The sequence below is a fragment of the Hipposideros armiger genome, unplaced genomic scaffold (genome assembly GCF_001890085.2).
Source record: "Hipposideros armiger isolate ML-2016 unplaced genomic scaffold, ASM189008v1 scaffold_18, whole genome shotgun sequence".
NCBI classification, from domain to species: Eukaryota; Metazoa; Chordata; class Mammalia; order Chiroptera; family Hipposideridae; genus Hipposideros; species Hipposideros armiger.
In genome coordinates, this window is record NW_017731368.1 from 7,049,986 (window position 1) to 7,072,297 (window position 22,312).

A 22,312-nucleotide genomic window follows, 5' to 3' on the forward strand; every position below is an offset into this window, starting at 1 on the left:
AGAGTGAAGCGAGTCATCATCTCGTTACACTTGTGAGAATGCAGCCGCGGGAAGGTGTAGGGTACTGCAGTGAGAATATGGGAGAGCGGGCCCTATCCCAGCTTGGAGGCTAGGGCAGGCAGATACTCAGTGGTAAAATCCAGGCCCCCTGACTTCCCCGTCTGGGCCTCGTCTGTCATTTCGGAGGTGATGCGAGAGTTTTGTTTGCTATTAGTGTCCTACTCCCGTGAGAGCAGGACGGTGCAGTTGCTGCTGGTTTGCGGATGTGTTGGGATTGCATTGACTGAAATGCGGCCCCTGAGTCCTGTAAAGGCTGTCCGCAGTGTGGGCTCTCATCTCTATTTTTCGGATCCCTTGGCTTCCTTAGTTTGACTCCTCCGTGGCTTTGCCCTTGTTGCTCTTTCTGCCTGATGAACGCAAGTGAGATTTCCCTGCCGCAGCCTGTGGTCCTCCTCATGTCTCTCACCTTTAAAAACGTCAGCATTTCATTGTTTATGGCAAGACGTTCAAGGCCTTGTATGTCCGGCCCCAGGTGCCTTTCCAGCTTCGTGTGCCAGTCCTCCTTACAGCCCATACCCACGCGAAAGCAGTCGGCTTGGTCCGTTCCAAATGGACCCCGCACCTTGTCCCTCCCGTGCCTTCCCGTGCTTCGTGCGATTCCCAGCACCCGACACCCTGCTCTCCACCTTATTCCTGCAGGCCTCACCCCACCATCCAAATGATGAAGGCCAGCGTCGCCTGCCCCTTCTCCCCCCAGTGCTTACGCCGTTTCCACCTCTGTAGCAGTTTCCACACTCTGTCTTTAGCAGTTACTTGGAGGCTTGTCATTTTTTTTTTTAAATTGAAGTTTATTGGGGGTGACAATTGTTAGCAAAGTAACATAGGTTTCAAGTGGCTTGTCATCCTTTAAATTACACCCGAAGGTCCTACAGACTGGGGAGTCAGTCCTGCCATCTGTGCACCGTGGTGTGAGCACGGCGGTGTTTGGGGAGTGCAGTGAGTGCTGAGGTGGCCTGGGCCACACCATTGCAAGCTGTGCCCCATGATGTGCCTCAGCCTGCCAGGATGTCAGACGGCAGCTGCTGGAAGCGTTGCCGGCTCTCGTCTCTACAGATGCCTCACCTGTATGTGTGTTTAACAAGCCTCTGCTGAGTACATACCCCGTGCTCTAGTTCGTGTAGCCATGCCAGACGTAATATAACTGTGTTATCCCTGACCTTTTTTATGCCGAGAAGTTTGCTGTATTCCTTTATCTTGCTTGAGGTAATGCTGTATTGCCATTTAGTATTACATATGGCTCATAAGGTGACATTCTCAGCTTTCACGTTTAAAACTATTAAATTCATATTTCCACGTAGAGTGTTCCTCTGAGATCCATACTTGGTACATCTAGCAACTTCCTCAACATGACCACTAGAATGCCCCCTAACCAACACAAATTCAACATGTCCGAAGCTGAGCTCAAACCATCCTCCTCCCAGAATGCCCCACCCCCCTCTTCCTGCTGTGCAAACTACCAACCTGGGAGTCATTCTTAACATTTCCCTCTTTTTCATATTCCGCATCTAATCTGTCACAAAATAACATAGATTTTTATCTTAAATATCTAACAAATCCAACCTCTTGTCTCAAACCCCACTGTTCACACCCAGCTCAGTCTGCCATCCGTCTTCTGTTGCCTAGGCTGTGACAGCCGGGTGGGCCAAGCGCACTGCATGGCTAGGAGTGGGGTGAGTTACCACACAGCAGTGACAGGGCCCAGGGAGCTATGGGAAGGGGTCAGTGGGACCAGGGGCAAAGGCACAGGACCTGGGCAGAGAGGACAGTAGCAGTGTCATGGCAGAGGCGGGATTTTCTTGCTGTGGAAAGTGCCCTTTGCAAAACGCACACGCAGGGCCGCAGATCCAGGCGTCAAGAGGCTGACGTGAGGGAGTGTGATGTTGGGGAGCTGGAGAGAGAGGGAGGAGGCAGGCCCCGGCCCCTGATTTGTTGCTCAGCTTCTGCGTTTATGCCCCAGGTAGGGAAGACCACCCATGCAGGCATCCGTTGGGCACACAGAGCCTACGTTTTGGTGATGAGGGTTAAATTTCTAATGCATCCCTGGTGTGCGCCTCCCTGTCGTGCAAAGCTGCACATCCCCTTCTGGGGCCCTTGGCAGTTGTGCCGGAGGTGGGTCCTGACCTTGGTGGCAGGGTCTGGAAGCATCTTGGTGACAATAACAAAAGACTAGGCATTACTAGATCTCGAAGGATCTGGAGGGCTGCTGGATATATGGGTGGGGAAAGGTCCATGGTGTCTGCTTGTCCCTGTGGCCCCATCTGTTTGCTCATATGTGTTCACAAAGGAGGGAGTGGCACTGTGCCCCTCAGCGCCCAGGTGCTGGCTTGCAAGACTGCCTCATCTTTCTCAGGAGAAAAGCAGTCCGAAGGATAGCGCGGTAATGTGAAAAGGCTGACATTCTACCTCAAACTGTGCTTCAGAAAGTGGGCATTAACAGCCAGGATTCAGAAAGGTTGAGACCTCTGGGAGAGGACTGCCCATTTGTTTTCTGGAAAGCAATGCTCCTGTGGTTCCCCGTGGCGGTAGAGAGGTGCAGGCTGTTAAAAGGCAGGTATCTGATTTTAGTCAAGTTCTCCTGAACCAAACGAAGCAGACAACGCAAATTCTGTCCTTAGGCCTGAAGTGCATGACACTTGGCATTTGTGAGAAGGGCCCTGGAGTCCAGGTTAGTGACCAAAGGTGGGGCAGCCTGTGGCCTGCTCTGAAGGCTCTGGCGAAGTTCATGACCTCAAAGTAGTTTTCATTTCTTCTGAGTGAAATTAAAAACGAGAAGGGAGTATATGAATGAAATATGTTCATATGACAGCAAACACAATCCATAATCACTGCCTTTTTCAATGTGAAATTATTCATCTCCGTGATAGAAATCTCTGGTCTTCGACAGTTCTGTAAAATTCCCAGAAGAAGGCACACCTAAAATGAAAGGCGCCATTTCTCATTTCCATTGCCATTTAAGCTCGTACTTGCCAGGCAGTGTAGACCTGCACCTGAAGGCCATTCCTGCAGGGGCACACTGAACAGAGAGACATTTTAGGTGGTATCCAAGCATGAGGAAGCATGTTGAGAAGGAAAGCATGGAGGGTGTATTTGGTATGCATTATCTAATGTCCATGAAAATGCCCAGGAGAGATGAGCGTGTGTCACTGGGAGTCATAGAGCCTGGGTCTGTCCTCCGGCTTTGTCACCGTCAGCTGTGGGACTTGACGCGAACTACTTGACTTCTCTGAACTTTAGTTTTCTCTCCTGAAAAATGGGGCTAACAGCGCCTAGCCCGAGAATGGTTGGAAAGGAAGTGCTTACCCACCGCATTATGTGAACAGAGCCATCATTCCTCCAGTGACAGTGCTTGTTATTGCTTTGTCTGTGGGTCACCGGGTCTGCCTCTGTAGCCTGAGCTGGTGGCAGTGTGTGCACTCTTTGTCGTCTTAAAACGAAGCATAACCTCTCTTCAGGGGTCTGGGGTAGAATACTTCCTCAGCCTCCTCATCTGCTAGACGGAGGGGAGCTGTCTCTGAGGGCCAAGCGGACTCATCTCTAAGGCCCCCTCTTTTCTCTCTCCTCCCTTCAAGGCACAGAAGTCTGGCTCAGGAGGGGACACTCAGGCCGCGGAGGACCTGCTGCTGCTCAGCAAACCTCTGACAGACCTCATTAGCCTGCTCATTCCGCTGGTAAGAGCTCACCTGTTTGTGTGTCTTCCAGAACATTGCTGAGCCTGAAGTAATTGTATTTGAATTTCATGATGTCTTGAGTCTCTGTGCTATTTTAATGCCTCTCAAAACTAGAGTCAGAAGAAATTTCAGAAGATTATTTGGCCTGGAATTACCAAATTCCTGCTCTATTTTAAAACCAGGTAGCTTAGCATTCGTTTAAGTGAATATTTAAGTAAGGCAGAATCTCAAATCCTTCTGAATAAAAGAATGTGAGGTAAAAAAAATTCAGGGAATGAATTCCAGGAAGGGAAATAAAAAATCCATCATGGGGATCAATTCTCTTTCAAAAAGATATTTTAGGGTTATGCTCGACATGCAGGACTCCCCAGAAATGAAGAAGCACAGACACAGTGCATGTCCTCTCAATCTCCACAGAAATAGAATGAAATAAGTGAAATTAGATAAAAACAGGTAAGACTACACAAGACCACTCAACGTATGAAGAGAACCCAACAGAAACTTGGAGTATGGACCAACCAAGTAGTTGTAGCCAAACTTAGAGAGGACATGTAGACACAGGGCTCCCACCCATGGACAAAGCAGCCAGTCAGAGAATGTTGATGACATTCCATGAAGCCCCCTGGAAACCTCTCCAGATTTGGGGATCCAAGCACTAGGTGTGCAGGGAGCCCGCGGAAACATATCACGTGTGGCCTCCACCCTTCTCAGAGGCAGACAGCTCCTCAGTTCTCTCAGGACCACCAGGATTTGCCTGTTTCAGTCTCTGACTCAAAGGAAGTCATATGCAGTTTGGGTGAATAATTCTGTAGATTTATTGTATTCATCCAATAAAGGTTTGGTTCAACTGAGAAAGAAAAAGAGAGGAAAAATCAGTCAATACTGGCTTATATGAAATAATAGCATATGTGGAATAGAGCAGTCACCAGTGGCTGTGGGCTCACAGTGAAGTGAGGGAACAAACCCCAAACCCCAGGGGACTGGATGTGCTCCTAACAGTGGGAGGAGCTTTGGTGCAGAACTTTGCCTGAAGTTACAGGGAAAATAGCAACTTTCAGTAACTGCTCCCACTCAGAATCATAGGCTGATCCCTGACAGCCAGCTGTCTCCAGGCAGAGGGCAGGAAACAGGTGAGGTTCCAGTGAACAGAGGAAGGACTAACACAAACCATACGCTCTTTTATATAAAAGATTCCAAACAGCCCCATCTGATTATACACACACACACACATATATAATATATATACTAATACAATGTATTATATATAGGATAATTATATTTATAGTAAATAAGATTTAAAAATAGTTTAAGAGAGGCAGATAAAGAATCTATTACAGGGCCGGCCGAGTGGCGCGATGGTTAGGAACTCGCTTGGGATGCCAGAGGGCCCCGGTTCGGATCCCACATATGAGGGCCAGTGACACTGCCCTCCACAGCTAAGATGCTGAACAACAGCTCGACCTGGAGCTGGGCTGCCGTGAGTTGCCTGTGACGGCATAGGCTGCAGCCCCTGTGGCAGTGGGTTGCCATGGGCTACCGTATGTAGCCAGCAGCCAGCGTGAGCGGCCAGCAGCCGCAGTGAGCGGCCAGCAGCCGCAGTGAGCGGCCGTCCAAAGGCCGGCGACTGATCTGCCTCGCCAGAGAAGAGCGCAATGATGGTGCCAACTTGGGCCAGTGAAGCAACGTCCTCCACAACTAGATTGAAGAACAAAAATGACAGCAACTTGTCTGTTCCCCTTCCCCCAACTCCCCAGCACTGTTCCTATCCCCCTAATTCCCCAATAAAAAATCTTAAAAAAAAAAAAAAAAAGAATCTATTACAGGCAAACTTCTAGGGCACCCTATCTTCTAAACAAGGTTTTGGTATTTGCCACATTCTGAGGTTTGTTTTAATAGGTAAATTTATTCCAATTGGATTTATTGTTAAACTTATCTTTGGTGTTAGTTTTATTGTGTTATATAACATTTTCATTTGAAATGTCATCCTATATTAAATATAAGGTTTAATGCACACACACACACACCCTTTAACAAGACAAAAGAGAAGGATTCTACAAGGAATAAAATCCACAGGAACCTTTTTGTGCCAAATATCAGAGCATAGAACGATATAAACAGAAGGACAAAAAGCACGCAGGGAGAAATAAACAAGAATATGTTCGTGTGGAAAGCTTTGACGCATCTTTCTCATTGCTCGACAGACCAAGTGGATAAAAATAATGATGCAGAACAGGAGTTGACAAATGAGGGCCTGTGGACCAACTCTGGCAGACTCCCCATGTTTGTAAATAAAGTTGTATTGAACACAGCCACCCAGACAATTCATTCACACATTGTCTGTGCCTGTTTTTGCACCTCGTTGTTAGAGTAGAGGAGCTACACCAGAGACCTGACAGCCCACAAGCCTAATTATTTACTGTCTGGCTCTTCATAGAAAAAGTTTGTTGACTCCTGTACAGAGGACATGAAAACTTTAATGAGATTGATCTAATAGAGAGATACTCATCTCTGTTCCTGAAAATAGAGACTGCACCTTCTTTTCCATTTTCTGGAAACATTTTTAAAAAATTAAGCGTGCATTATGTTAAAAGAATATCAAAAAATTGATACCAATAAATGGAATTATATACTCCCAGACCACATTCTTTAACTATGATACAATTAAACCTGAAGGAAAAATAAAAACAACTGAAAATGTACTGTTAATGAATATTAGCCATGAGTTTAATCAAAGAATAAGACATCGTGATTCTTATCAGAACACAGAAACCTCACAGTGATTTAAACAGGAGGATTTTAATATAAAGAATTATTAAGGTATGATGGAAGAGTAACTGTAAAATGAAAAAGAACTCTCTAAGCTACCCTAAAGCTGAGGAAGAGTACCCAAAGGACAAACTTGACAGGAGGACCCCTTTCCCAAGGCTACAGGTCAGCCCTCATTTGAGAAGGCATGACCGCAGCCCACAGGAAATAGGCAAGTTTGCTGGGTTTCCCCGGAGAGAGCTAGTCCACCTTCCCTGGGAGAGCAGGAAGCAACCCGTGAGGGTGCAGGTGGACCCTAGTTAGTGGGCAGGTACCCACAGGGAAGCAGGGTGCCACTGTTCGTGGGAGGCCTGGGGTGCCCAGTGTCTGTGTGGAGAGGACCACAGGAGACAAAACTATGCATGAGGCAGGCACGCAGGGGGGCTGGGAACCCAGTGCATGTGGGAAGCCTGGAGTGCCCAGTACTCACTGGGTGGGGATGAGTGGGACTATGATCACAGGCCAGGCCAGGGTGAGAGTGGCTGAGGGGCCACATATTCTGGGCCCATGGTGAGGTCCGCTCTCCAGCAAATGCCATCACGCCCACACTCCTGACGGACAGTGCAACCGCCAGAAATGGCAGGAGAGCTTCTTCCTGCAATGTGTCATCTGAGAGAGTTTTCCCAGCCCTTTGGGACTTTGAACTCCCAGCATTAGCAACTTGATCACACTTACGTTCTAATATATTGGCCAGACATCTGCTTAACGTGTGTGAGCTATGTTGTGTACCTACACATTTATCACTAGCGTCGTTAGGTTTGCAAATGGCCTGCAACGAGAACATTGCAGTATGTCTTCTCGGGGAAAGATTACCATGTTTATAGCTGCGTGTAAAGTGACAAAAAATAGTAATATGGCTATTGAAGACTTAAACTAGAGTGCAAAGATAAATTTTACAGTGGTTGTTAAAAAATGTAATAGGCTACAGAATGAGGTGCTACAATTGCATTCCCATAGGGAAAAATAAACAGACTTTCAGTTTTTACCTAATGGATAATTTTGGAAGAATTTCGCCTGAAGGCAGGTGAATGAACTTGTTAGCTTTGGAGGTTCTTTCTGGATATGAAAGTAAATGAACATATCCTTTAGAGAATATGAAACCTGCCAACCTATAATTTATGACCTATATTTATACTGTGCACCGTAGAAGAATCACAGTGAGATGTACCGATAGGTATAAGACAGTGATTCTCAGTCTGTTTTGCGTATGAACTGCTTTGAGAATCTGAGGATTCTAGACCTCCTTCCCAGAAAAATGCCTAGACTCACTTACATGCAAAGTTCTGCATACAAGTCACAATTTCAGGGAGATCTTTGAGCCCTCAGTTGGAAACTACCGTATAATATATCACTAATGAAAGATATAAAAAGTTGGCCATGTATCCTGAAGAAAAGATAAGAAAGAAAGTAATGGAATTGTTTGACCTTCATATTTTATTTCTTAAGAGGAGAAAACTGGAAGCCAGGCTATATATCCTTAGATGAACTTTATAACTAGAGAAGTTTGCTACACGAAATTATGCTTCTCCCTCAATTAAAACAGATGTTTTCAAATTTATCGGCGATATTTAAAAATTTATTTTCTTTATTATGTGTCAGCGATGCCAGTATTTAGCCTGGTTCCTGCATTCCACGCAAACCATGCCTGCCTTGGCCACTGCGACGCTGTCCCTGTGTGGTCTGGTTACGATCACACCCTCAGCTGCATCAGATGTGAACTCCTGCCTGGGCTGCGTGTGTAGGGACAGTTAGTGATTCTGCCAGTAACCATGTCTTAGCCTGTGTCAACATGCTACTCATTAGTTCATGTTTCTGGGATCACTGTGCCAATTTAAAAATACATGTTGGTCCACAAAATATAGGAAAAAACAATTTCTTCTTTTCATTTTCCAATTTCTTCCTCTTAAGAAATAACTGAGCGGGTTTTTCTCTTTAAATAATAATGTACTTGGACTTGTCTGTTCTGTGCCTGGTCTGTTACCTTCCCAGTCAGTGGCATGAAGTATAGGTAACGATTTATGGTGATAATGGCTTACAGTGCAGCCCAGAAGTACTAAGTACCGTAGTCCATTCACACGTCAAACCCAAGAGAGTAGGCATCCTATTAATTCTATACTAAGCAGCGGCTCTAAGGAGTCACACCCCATTTAATAGGGAAACCCTTCTTTCTGCCTAGCCACTGCCCATCTGTCTACCGGCCATTTCCACTGGATGCACTATAAACACCCCAGATCCCACAGGGTTAGAACAAATGCGTGATCGCCTCCTTGAAACTGTTCCTCCTCTGTGTTCTGTGTGTCCGTGCGTGGAGCTAACTTTCCCGCAAGTGCCCAAGTCAAGAATGCAGGCGCCTTCTCCTCTTGCCCTTCGTCACCCTGCCCCATTCCATCAAGCCACCCGCACTCAGCACACAGCGTCATTTTGTCTGCATTCCCACAGGCACTGGCGTGAAGATCACCACCATCACCCTGTGCCTGCAGGGCTGCAGCAGCCCTGGGACTCCTGCCTGGTCCTGCCCCCTCCATGGTCTTCTCCACAGTGGAGTCACAGGGCTCTTTCTAAAATGCGGAACTCACCTTGTCACTCACTGACTTAAAACCCCCAGTCGTTGCCCACTGCACTGGGATAATCCCAACTTCATCACAGGTGTACAAAACCATACCTGATCTGACCCTTTCTTACGGTTCTAGCTTCATATCTTGATTCTCCTTATCCTGCTCTGCAATCTGCACCCCATCTCTTCCCAGTTCCTCCCTTGCCTCTGCCTGGAACAGGCCCCACCTCCTTCCACTCGGCTGACACTTCCTCAGCTTTCAGGTCTTTGCTTAATGACACTTCTTTGAGAAAGTCCCTTTACTCCCACAAAGACTGGGCTAGGTTGTCCCTGCACACGCCCCACCCCCCCTTACAGCATCCTTAGCTTCCTCCATCCTTACACTGATTAAATGGTATGAAAATACCTTGTTTATGTCTCTGTCTCTCCCTTTAAACTGTAAGCCCGATGTCGGGAGCCATATTTATTTACTTCACTTTGGGACCTGGTACAGAGAAAGGATTCGATTAATAGTTATGCAGGAAAGGAAGCAAGTTGCTAACATTGCAGTGTATTTTCTACCTTTCTCAATGTAATTGAGAATAGACTGAGTCTGGTATGACATAGATTCAGGTACAGATTTATCCAGAGGGTTTGTCTGCACCCTTGCTGTCTTGTCCTGGTCAAGCCAGCCCCCCCCCCCCCCCCCCCCCCCCCCCCGCAGCATGACAATGGTGATGCCGCGCCAGCTTGTTTGCCTTAAAATGGTATCATCTAGATTTCTCTCTAGAGGTTGATTTTTTTCTTGGCCAAGAGTTGCCCTGGCCTACCTTGGGCAGCCTGTATTCCTTAAACAACCCATACCCTATCTTTTGTTGACGAAAAGGAATGCAAGAGGGCAAGTAGCATTGCCCAGGGACTTCTGCGTTTCTGGAATATTGCTAAAATTGTGACTACAATACATAAAAACCCAGGCCTAGGGTGCCAGCAGCACTGGTGAGCATACAACCCCCTAAGCAGTCAAAATAGAAGCTGCCGTGTCGTTACAGAGTCCTGGGGACCCTGCTGTCCAGTGCTAGGCTTTGGATAGCTGTAGGAGAGAAAGGTCCGGGACTGTAGGCCTCTTCTCACCTGTTGTTTCTTATGCCTTTGTCTTCAAGTGATTGTAATATAGTGACATGTATTTTACTAGCATTTTGTTATTGGCCAGAGCTGCCAGTTGAATAGATAAGCATTCACTGACGTGGTGGGATACGAGTGGTGCCAGAAAGCAACTCCTCTAGAAAACCCTTCTCACCTATTGGTGGCCCAAACGACCACATTCTCATCGCCCTCTTCTCAAGCCTTCTTTCACATAGTAATGCTTTCATACGAAGGCATGCCGCATGTTTCACAAAAGCAGACTAGGCAGTGGGGCAGGCCAATGGAAGAACAACTCCCACTGGAGTTAGAGGAGCAGAAGCAAGAAGTGAATGTGGAACTGAAACATGGGCGTGCCAAAAACAGTCTGGTTAATAAAGTTTTTTAGGGTGTACTTTGTTCTCTGTTCCTGGTACATTTGACTCAATTTAAAAATCGAGGGTAAAAATATTTTTCCATAATTAGTGGCTAAGTTTTTGTATGCAGCTCTGAGAAACATGAGTCTTAGTAATTGGATTCATAACTAGCTCTAAAGGCTAATCATTGAACTAGCTAAAAGCATCTCAGAAATTTAGTGTGATTTCCTATTTACACACAAATGTGTCTCACCGTGTAAAAAAGTGGACAGGAAGGGAATAATCCATGGTTTTTGGAGTTCCAGACTTGTTCACTTTTGAGACATGGCGTCTGTAAGGAGGCGATGTATAGAAAGAGGTCATATAAATATTTAGAAATAGACACCCCAAGAGAAAAGTGGGCAAAGGACTTGGGTAGGCTTCACAACAACAAAAATTCAGATGACCCAAGGTATTTTCACCAACCACATTTAAGCTGGCTAGTAATAATAGAAATAAAAGTTCCCAGTTACTATGAAAACGCTGTTCTTAGTAACTATACTATGGTTATGTAAGATGTCACTATTTAGGGAAGTGGGGCAAACTTATTTTCACTACTTGTTGCAACTTTTTAAAGCCCCAAATTGTTTCAAAGTGAACAGATAAAAAGTAAAGACTTTAAAAAAGGAAGAAATATGACTCCCAGGTGCCACACATCCCTCTTAGTACTGAAGCCTGAGGCCTCCCCCCTGGGTTGACCCTCTCCCCCCACAGAGCTCTTGAAGTTTATTTTGTTCCCCAAGGTTGTCGCACTTGGAGTTCAGTGTCCCCAGCAGCCAGGCACCAAACCCTGTTGGTCACCTCTGGAACCTGTCCTGGTACCTCCTGTTCATTGTTTTCCAATTGTGAACCCCCTTTGGTAGACTGGCCACTTTCTGTCTCAACTCTTCAAGCTTTCTGTGTCAGAGAGAGCCAGTTCTTGGGTTATGTCAAGGAATCGACAAGAAGCTACAACATCATTTCTTCTTAAGTGGGTCACCCAGCACAGCTGAACTTAGTCTCTTTCTATGGCTAGAATGGTGCGTTCTAGAAGGGTGTTAGGCAAAAAGATTTGTGTTGCAGACTCTCGTAGTTGAGATGGAGCTAAGAGGAGGGACAGGATAAGGTGACTCGGTGGACAGGACAGGAAGTTGCACGGGGAGAGAATTCCAAAGATCTGTCTACAGAGGGTCTCCCTCAGGGGGTCAGCAGAGTACATGCATGTGAGGAAACAACCTGAGGCCAGAGACAAAAACAGCCAGTAAGGGTCAGAGAATAGTGCCGGTCACTCACACAAGTCCAGGAACAGTTCTTTTTCCCACCAGACAAACTAGAAAAAATTCTTTTTTTATTTTTATTTATTTATTTGTTTTAACTGGGGAGCTGTGTTTTTCCAGGACTCATCAGCTCCAAGTCAAGTAGTTGTTTCAATCCAGTTGTGGAGGGCACAGCTCAGTGGCCCATGTGGGGATCGAACCGGCAACCTTGGTGTTATGAGCACTGCGTTCTAACCAACTGAGCTAACTGGCTGCCCTGAAAAAATTCTCAATTTGTAGAGTGTTGGAAAGGATACTAAGGAAGGTCTTGCCTCAGTAGTGTGGAACAATTAGTCCTAACCTTAGTGCTGCTCCAGACCCACCTAACAAGTCATAAAAACGAGGTCTGAAAGAATGTTTCCAAGTAGCTCAGCTGCCTCCCAGGAAAAAAAAACCTCACAAATATAAAATTTTTAGGAATAGAAAAATAACAAGCACTCAGCAAGGTAAATTTCACAGTGTCTCACATCTCTCTAAAAGATAATTGACCATTTAAACTAAAATAATAGCTATGTATTTTGTGAGGTTTATAAAAGCATGTGTGTGTGTAAAATGCATGGAAAGCATAAAGCTGAGAGGGAAAAAATGGAAGGATACTATTGTAAGGTTTTTATACATGTGAAGTGCTGTAATATTGCTTGAGGGTGGACTGTGTTACGTTGTAAACGACGCTATTAAACCCTAAAGCAGCCACTGAACAAAGCAAAACAAATAGTCATGACTAATAAATCAACCAAGGAGGTGAATGACATAATAAAATTTATTTCATTGAAAAGAAGACAGAAAAAGAGAGGAAAAAAGATAAACTTCTGGCACAAATAGAAAACAAATGGCGAGAAGACAGACTGAAAACAGTGTCCACAATCACATAAAATGTAAATGGTCTAAATATGCCAATCAAAAGGCAGAGATTGTCATATTGGGTAAAAAAGTAAGACCCAACTATATGCTGCCTACAGGAAACTGATTTTAACTATAAAGACACAAATAAGTTAAAATAAAAAGGATAGAAGATCCACCATGCTAACGTGTTATTATGTCATTATGGAGGTGGTGGTACAAATTTGGAAGTCTCCCGTGCTATCTTGACTGGACGTCACATGTCTGTTTAGTTCCCAGCCTTATCCCTGGCACTTCTCAAAGTGCCTGGCCATCGCAAGCTCTCAATAAGTAATTGTGGGATGCATGAATAAGATATACTAAGTGCCAAAATCTAGGTACAAAAACAATTATATGAGCTGATTTATATCATGCTCTGTATATGTTTATATAAAGTGCCCCAAAAGAAGTGAGGGCGGAATGATTTATACCAAGGGCCTAACGGTATTTCTCCACAATTTTATATATATATATATATATATATATATATATATATATATATATATATATATATATATGCCTTCCTCTGCTGTCTCCCTCCTACTCTTGTTGTTGTTGTTACAATAAACATAAATTTCAGAATATACAGTAATTTCACCTTGAAAGAAATAAACAAAGAACAAAGATCCTGATTCAACTCCCCCCCTGAGTTGAGGACCTTTCCCACTCAGGAGTGGTCAGAAGCCGGCCTCAGAGGATCTCACCCTGTGTTGGCTGGGGACCAAAGGAATTTCTTGCTCTGGCCCGAGCGTAGTGTGTAAGGCACGGAGGGAAAGAAAGGCCGAGCAGCTGACCGCCAGTGCTTTTCTCTCTAAAGGTACCTGATGTTCTCGCCACCTGATGGTCACACCTGATGGTCAGAAGTATCTGGACTATTAGTTCGAATTTAGACTCAAGCTTTTTTTCCAGCACACCTTATTTTTCATGAACAGTGATTTTTTTTTCTAAATGTAGGATTTGAAATCTCAAATCAAATCTGAGTCAAATCAAATCTCAGAGTCAAATCAAATATCTCCCAGCCTCTTCGATGTTTCAGAAGCACACACCTCTCCCACTCGCTCTGCCAGTGGGAAACCTCTATAAATATTACCAGCTCCACAACTCTTAAGTTCTCACAGTAGCTGCTATCAACAGAATTCCCTCTTCTTCCAGTAAAGGTCAACATACCGTTCTGTTGAATGAAAACTAAAGACAATTTGGTTGGATTTCCTGTGGCAATAAATTGACTCTGTAATGCTATAATAAACTATTTTTTGATCCTCCAAAGTAATATGATAATAGAGGTAGATATGACTCACACAGAACATAAAACTCTCTGTTGAACTTAAAAATGTTATCCTTCTACTTTCAGACTCAGTAGGTTCCATGTCTTGCCACCTGCGCTACATCATGAAATGACAAGAATGGTAATTTCTTTTAGAAAAAAGCAGATGTGGTTTTTTGGATCTGTGTTACTTGTGACGACTGCGTATTGTAATTAATTCTCGATGCCTTTCCTGAGGGAGCTGGATCGTGTCCCCTGCTACAGAGGACACGTCACCAGCAGCAGCCCCAAACCTGATCTCTAGTTACTGTCAGAGTGTGGCTGCTGGGCTCGCCTTTCCCAAGCAGGCCATTCTGAGCAAATGGCCCCTCATAGGCCCTCAACCAGTGACACAGTGCAGCAGCTGACACAGTGCCGAGAGGTACCTTTTCATCCAGGTCGATTGAAAGGTTCACCAGGAATTAAAATGACCATTTCCTGCCTACAGGTTAATGGTTGGACTTGAAGACCCATGCTGGTCCCTTCAAGCTCTGTCATTTTAAAATTCACTCAAGCGATGATGGCAAATACCTAGTATCAGTTTGAAATGGTGTAGTGTGTTTAGAAAGCATCAACCAAAAAGAGTCTGAAGGAATATTGGTTCCATGGAAGTTCCTTTTCGTATTTTTAAAGTATCACTTAGGCCAAAATATAACTGTACTCATATTTAGGGCAAAGTTACAGTTTATTCTCACATAGTTTTATTTAGTAATTTTTTACTTGTTTTGGGTGCCGACTACATGACGTGGTGAAGCAAATTGAGAAACATCAACCTTGATGGTTTTGACCTTATCCACGTGCTTCTTAGACATCAGTGTATTGTTATTTTTGGTTGGGAGCATGTGTGTGAATCTTCTCATAGGTATTTTTATTTTCACTTTGGTTGGCTTCCCTAGGGTCATTAGTGGTTAGGTTTCCATAGTTTCTGTCTGTGGGATTAAGCCATCTTCAGGAACAATAGCATGACATCACTAAAGACTCGGCATGTGGAAGTCATTTTCTGCCATCCTACCATCAGGGGCATGCCTGTTGGACCACATGCTTTGAAATCCAGCTGACAGAGACCATTCATTTTACAGAGAAGGAAATTTAAGTATAAATTGTTTGGTTAAGCTAGTCCTATCTTTCTTTTTGTCAGTGTGAACTGAGGGGTAAAATTTTCAACCCGTAATGTTTTTATAATTAGGGTTTAGCTCATAATTAAAGATACACTTAAGGCAAAATAGGAAACTCACATTTCATGCAAATGACACCTCAAAGCTGTTTGGAATATGGAGGCCAAGATAATTACAAAATCCATCATGCAGAAACACTGAAAACACAGAAAATTCAATGTTTACCCCAGTGATCAGTTTCTCTTAATTTATCACTGAGAGGAAAGTAAATTGAATATTTAGGAACTAAAATCCATTTTCCCAGAGATTATTGTTTAAAAATCAAACTAAACAACTTCTACCACTAACTCTGGGCAAATATAAAATACTGAAATATAAAACAAGAATAAAATGAAGAAATATATTTTGATGCTTGGACTTTAATACATAATATCAAAGTAAAAGTAAAAAATTAAGGGCCAGTGTAGTGGCTCAGTTGGTTAAGAGCTCACTCAAGAGTTTGAGCTCTGAGCAACAGTGGTTCGATTCCCGGCCCGAGCTGAGCAGCCGCTGAGCTGCCAACAGGTAGCAGGATGGCTCCGCTAAAGGAAAAAAAAAAAGTAGTTGGCCGTGCTGATATGTAGTCAGAATAGCTCCCTTCTGAGTTCAATGTTTCTGGATATTTACAGTACTTTACATTCTTTCTCCAAATATTTCAGATATTTGGCAAAAAGATTCTATGTATTAGTATCTTTTTTAATCATAAAAATTACATATACACATAAAAAGCAATTTAAACTCTTCAGAATGGTTAAAAAAATAAAAGTAAGCATCTTCCTGTCTAGACCCACAGGAAAAAAAGTTGTAGGCTTTTATAATTATATGTATATATATGTGCATATACAGAGGGTGTCAAAAAAATGTATACACGTTTGAAGAAGGAAAAAAACTGTATTAAAATTGTAATATATACCGATAACAGAAGATGAATATAAGTCATGTGTATACATTTTTGGCACCCCTGGTATACATATGTGTATATAAATGAATGTATATATGCCCCTTTTTATGTAATGTGATCATAGTGTACACACAAACCCTCTAACTTGGTTCCCCCCCCCTTTCTTTATGTATTTGAGCAAAATTTTCATGTCAGCACATATAAACATAACTAGTATTGATGGCTATATAAATATACCATAGTCAGGTTAATTAGCTCCCCTATTAATGGACATTTAATATGTGTTGGGGTAGTTTTTTCTGACATATAGAGCTGCACTGAAAATCCTTGTTAGATCTAGCTATGTTTATTTATACTTACATAATCATAGAATAAATTCCTAGAAATAGAATTGTTAAATATGATGCTTAATTTTATGTATCAACTTGACTGGGCTAAGGAATGCCCTGAGAACTGGTAAAACATTATTTCTGGATGTATCTGTGAGGGTGTTTCTGGACGAGATTAGCATTTGGTGTCCCTGAGCTGAGAAGACCCACCCTCACCAATGCAGGTGGGTGTCATCCAGTCCACAGAGAGCCTGGGTAGAACAGAAAGGCTGAGAAGGGAGAAGGTGCCTGTGCTAGAGCTGGGCCATCTGTCTCTCCTGCCCCCTGGAGCCCCTGGTCCTCAGGTCTTCAGGCTCTGACCGGGACCTACACCATTGGCTCCTGGTTCTCAGAATTGGGTTTGGATTGTAACTACACCACCAGTTTCCTGGGTCTCCAGCCTGCAGATGGCAGACTGTGGAACTTCTTAGCCTCCGTAGTCATGGGAGCCAATCCTTCCTCATCACTCTCTTTCTGTATATCTGCTGTTGGCTCTGTTTCTCTGGAGAACCTTGTCTAAGAAACTAGGTAAAAGCGTTGTACATTTTTAATTGTGGTCTGTATTGCCAAATTGCCCTCCCTGAAATGTAGATTACCAGCTATCATTCTCATAGAAAGAGAAGCCTGTTTCCCAAGAGCCTTGCTGATAGTTTTATGCAATTGTAACGTTCTGCCATTCTGATACATGAAACCTTGTATATCTTTGATGTTTTGTATTTATGGTGAATGAAGTTTAGCATCTTCTGTGGGTTCGCCATTTGTGTGTCTTTTTCTGTAATTGCTGTAGTGTAATCTGCGTATTTTTCCTGCTTAATTTACCTTTTCTGTTGATTTTAAGAGCTCTGTTAAGTTTAACCTTTTGTCATAGTAAATATACTTTTTCATTTTTGTGTTTTTTTAATTTTATTGGTGTTTTAGCTATAAACGTAGTTTTCATTTAGTAGTCAGATTTATCATTGTTTTCCTTCATGACTTCTGAGTTTTATGTTATGTTTTAACAGATCTTCCAATTTCACAATTTTATATAAATTCACAATTTTATATAAATTCACAATTATACACACACACACACACACTCTCACACTCACCTGTATTTTCTCCTAGTGCTTTTATGGTATGTTAACAGATATTTGATTTATTCAAGATTATTTTGTTGTAAGGAGTAAGGACGACATCTATGTGGTGGTATATTCATAAAAGATTTCAAATATCAGGTACTATTAAGATTTTGTTTCATTAGTTCTCTTTACCCATTGCCATATAATTACTAGATAAGCGGGAGCGGGAGTAGCACCTGCATATCTTATTAAAATGCCATTTCTTTGAATACCGTTGGTTATATTTATTCTTTACACCATAATCTTTAAATAATCAGGTGTAGTTTGTGTCCTAGGAGATAAGAAAAAAGCATATATACCCTATGAAAATATCATCTCTTTGACTTGATGTCTTCCTAATAAAACTGAACTAAAGGGGATGAAAGGAAAGGGGTTTCTTTTAAACCACAGAAATGGAGGTGAGCGGTGGCCTCTAAGTAGGGGAGCCATTTTCGTATGTTCTCTAAGGTTTAATAGAAGAGCCTTGCTGTTACATTATGCCATTCTCCAGAAAAAGTACATTTTCATGACTGTTTCTCCCTGTAAAAAGATACCTTTTCTCAACAGGTTCATCAAAGAGAAACAGTCAGACTTAAGACATGTTGTTTCTTTGGGGGTGATGAAGAAAACTCCATTTAAAGTTGAGGCTTCAATGGGAAACAGATAACTTGCCATGCCTGTATATATTGTTTTACCTCTGCTTCGAGCTCACACTGATTGCGTCTTCTTTTGTCAGTGCTGCTCTTTAATATCATGTCTCACACAATGTATGCCAGGTTTTTAAACTCTAGAAAAGCCGTTAAAGGCAGACTTAGCCCTTCGTATCTTCTCCAGCTATTATCATTGGCAGAGTGGTCTCATAGCACGGAGCCATGTGTGTACAGGTAACAGCAACAGAAAGAGAAGTGGTTACAGCTTTAAAAAGTGAAACCAAAAGAGTGTTATCTAATTGATTTGACTTTCCATGTGAGGCTGTTTGGCCAGACACAGTGGTGTTTCCATTATGCAGTGGAGTCATCTCTGAACACCCATTCGTTTAACGGTGCTTGAGTTGGCGTCATTGCTTATCAGGTGAATGACCGTGGGCAAGTTCATAAGTCTCCATTTCTAGGTCCAAAAAAGAAAAATTTAACACCTCTGAGGGTTGTTGGGAGAACTAATGGAGCAATGCATGAAGAACTCTTAGCTTAGCACTTGACACATTATAAATCCCTCCCCTCAAGTGTCTGCTTTTATCTGTTGGTTGTATCATTGTTGATGGTGGTATTATCTATATTTCTCAGTAGTACAATAACGTGTGGTGAAAAGCCCATTATGGCTACAGCCTCGAAATAGAATTCCCAGGTGCCTTTAAAAATGGGCTGTATTTAAGATGAGCAGTAGACTCCCTGTGTTTGTTCTGTTTTCTTTATGACACCCTGAAAAAAAAAAAAACACCAAAAACCCTTTGATTTTATGTAGACTCCGAAAGCATGCCTATGCATCATTTTTGAAGCAGGGAAGTAATGTGGATATTTAATAGGGTGGCTATTTACCCATAACTGTGATACAGTGAAGTTAGCAATTTTGATAATGATGTTTGGCTTTTTTGTTTCGTTTAATGTCTGCAAAATTACCCTGTCTATGGCTCCCCGAGGCCCTTCCCATACAGTATGTTCCATAATCATATTACTGATCTAATAAACATCTCTCTCTGATTGTAATAAACTCACTTTGTGAGCCGCCTCGTTAACGTGCTGAAATAATGTACCCCGGGGGTATTTCCGACAATTCCATCACAGCTCTGAAACGAGTTGCCCAAGCGGCTTTATTGGTGGGAAAACGTCCACTTGAGCTCCCGTGACTGAGCCTCGCAGATCGTGAAGGGACACGGGCAGAGCCCTCTGCAAAGGAGATTCAGGGCAGTGCAGCCCTGCAGAGGGGCACTTGAGACAGACCGTCTCATTTAACATTCTGGATCAGGCTCTTTAAATCTATGATCCATTTGTTTATAAAGCTAAGACTTTACCTTACAGGGTTAATGCTAACTGTCTAGGTAATAAAGCCAAAACTATGTTTAACCAGTTTTATAGAGACTTTTCTTCTTTCAGTTATGAAAATCGTGTGGTTTGATAAGTTTTTACTGTTATGAAGTGGTTTTTAAATTTTAACAGCCTTGCAATTTTACTGAAAATATCCATTCTTATAAAGGAAATAACCTTTTTTTTTTAGGGAGAAATGTGTTGTCTCCTGTTCTGTTTCTTTTGGGGTACATTCTCTACTTCTAACCTATATTATTTAGATATGAGCTCTTCTAAACAAAGGGATTGTTTTAGTATGAAGAGGACTTCATGTATTTTTCAATGTCTGGGATTCAGGAAATCGTAATTTTAATGACTTCTAAACTATTGTATATAATTCTGTAATACATTTTTGAACCTTATAAGCAAAGAGTAACATTTCCACGTTTCTTTGCTAATTGTTTGGCAGTCATAAGAAATCGTGATAGCGTGTTATTGGAGCTGTGACAGGCGCCTTAGCCCTTCACGCTTCTCCAGCCATTATCATTGGGTATAGCAAGTCTGCGTTTGATTTAGGCCAGTACATGAGGGTCATTACAGAAGGTGACCAGGAAATTTCCCCTTCTATAATAACATTTTTAGGGGTTAAAAAGGCAGATTTGTTTCATATAGTTGGATTACAAAAGGTATCATAAGCACATTATGAGAATTCAAACAATTTAGAAGTGATTAAAGGAAAACTACAGTCCCTCTCTCCCTGTACCCTGGCACTGCCCCCCAGTGTAGCCAGTGTTACCTGTGACATGTGTCCCTGCATGCTTTGCACTTTGCTTCCAATCACATGCACATGGATCATAGATTTCCTTGTCACCGTTTTTGCTTTCATTTCTAAAAATAGGACAATGGTATAGATATTTTGTAACTTGCTCTTTTTATTTATCTCAGTATTATGGACATCTTTCTAAGTCAGTACCACATTGATCATTGTTTTAAAAGCTGCCTAGTAGTTCATAGTGTAATGTACAATTATTTATTCAATTCAAAGATCTCCTGGTGGATGGCTATTCAGATTGTTTCCACTTAAGCGATATTATGAGCAAGATACAATAGACATCTTTGTGTGGGTTTAGGTACTTCTGCATTTACTTTGGTTAGATAAGTACCCAGAAGTGAGGTGGCTAGATTAAAAGGTGATTTTACATTTTAATAAATATTAATTACCGTATAACTTCTCAAAAGATTTTAGCAGTTTATATTCTAATTAAAGGGTATATAAATGTGCTTGTTTTTCTACACCCTCACCAGCACTGCATCTTCTCAGTCTAAGATTTTTTTTGTTTTTTTGACAGATAAAGATGATATCTCACTGTTTTAATTTGGATTCTGTGGCTATAGAATTAGGAAAGAGAAAAGGAAATACAATCACCTAAATATGAAATATGTATAGCATTAAGGTGTTAATTTTGGAACTACAGAGAAGTAGGTGATTTTATGGAAAATTATTCATTACCAATATTGGTATCAGAATAGATAAAAACATCAAACTTCAGAAGTTAGAATGGAATCATCTAATAAGACTCTCAACCTGTTTGTTTAAATAAGAATCCACAAGGTCTAATTTGTTTTCACAAGCAGGTGGGAAAGTCTGCTATGTCAATCCAACAGAGGAATCTTATAAGTATATATACCATGTAGAAATCCAGAGACTTCAGTATAAGTATCATCGCCAAAGTAAACATTGTTAGGTAAGATAACCAATCAGAATTATTTATGTTTTAAAAGCTAAACGTTGATTACACTAGATCCCCTTACCCTCTCTGCCTTCTAGATGTCTTACAAGATTGCTTTATTAGAAATGACATTTTCAAGGACGATTTTATAATACAAAATGGAATCTGCTTTTCTGCAGCTGCAGGGAAAGCAGTAATGATTTTCTGTTTTATCCTGCTAAGCTTTCTTTCACAAGCAGTTAGAAAGGCTGCCAGTTTGAAGGGTAAATACTAAAATTCCGTTAGTTACGATCAAAAGAAAAATAACTTATAATGCGAAAAAAGATATCAGACAACTGGATTGTCATAATCTGATATTCTGTGTCTACAGGATCTGTCATTAGAATATTGCAGGCCTAAGTGATTTTACTTGCGAGATCTAAATTTTCAAATAGACAACTCCTATACTACTTAAGTAATTCAAAGTATAGAAAAAGATGGAAAGCTTTACGACCTATTTCCATAAAGCTATAATAAGTCTAGTTCCATAAGCCACTTTAAAATAATACATAACTGAAGATCACTTTTACTTATGAATATAGGGAAGAACACTGCAAAAAAAAATAAGTCAAATCTATCAGTATATAAAAACACCAATATAACCAAATAGGATTTAACCCAGGAATTCAAGAATAGTTCAAGCACTAGGAAAGTATAATTTCACATTTTAAGAAACTGAGGGATAATAAAAACATCATAATAATCAGTGCTAAAAAATTCAACTAGTCATTCTTCATTTTTTTAAAACTCCATTTAAGAAAGAGTGAATCTTCCAACATTTTGAAAGTTCTTTCCTAGTCGTTAATAGTAAACATTTAAAAGAAACACTGAGGGGCCGGCCGAGTGGTGCAATGGTTAAGAACTGGCTTGGGACGCCAGAGGGCCCCGGTTTGGATCCCACATATGAGGGCCAGTGACACTGCCCTCCACAGCTAAGATGCTGAA

The 22,312-nt window shown here is 42.0% G+C and overlaps 1 protein-coding gene across 1 annotated transcript in view; it reads left to right on the top strand.

The window, feature by feature from the left end:
* ULK4 (unc-51 like kinase 4) overlaps positions 1–22,312 on the top strand; it is a 438,917-nt gene that overhangs the window by 312,124 nt on the left and 104,481 nt on the right. Inside the window, exon 31 of the mRNA XM_019631040.1 lies at positions 3,630–3,728. Coding sequence (XP_019486585.1) covers positions 3,630–3,728 — 99 coding nt within the window. The remainder of the gene's footprint in view (positions 1–3,629; positions 3,729–22,312) is intronic.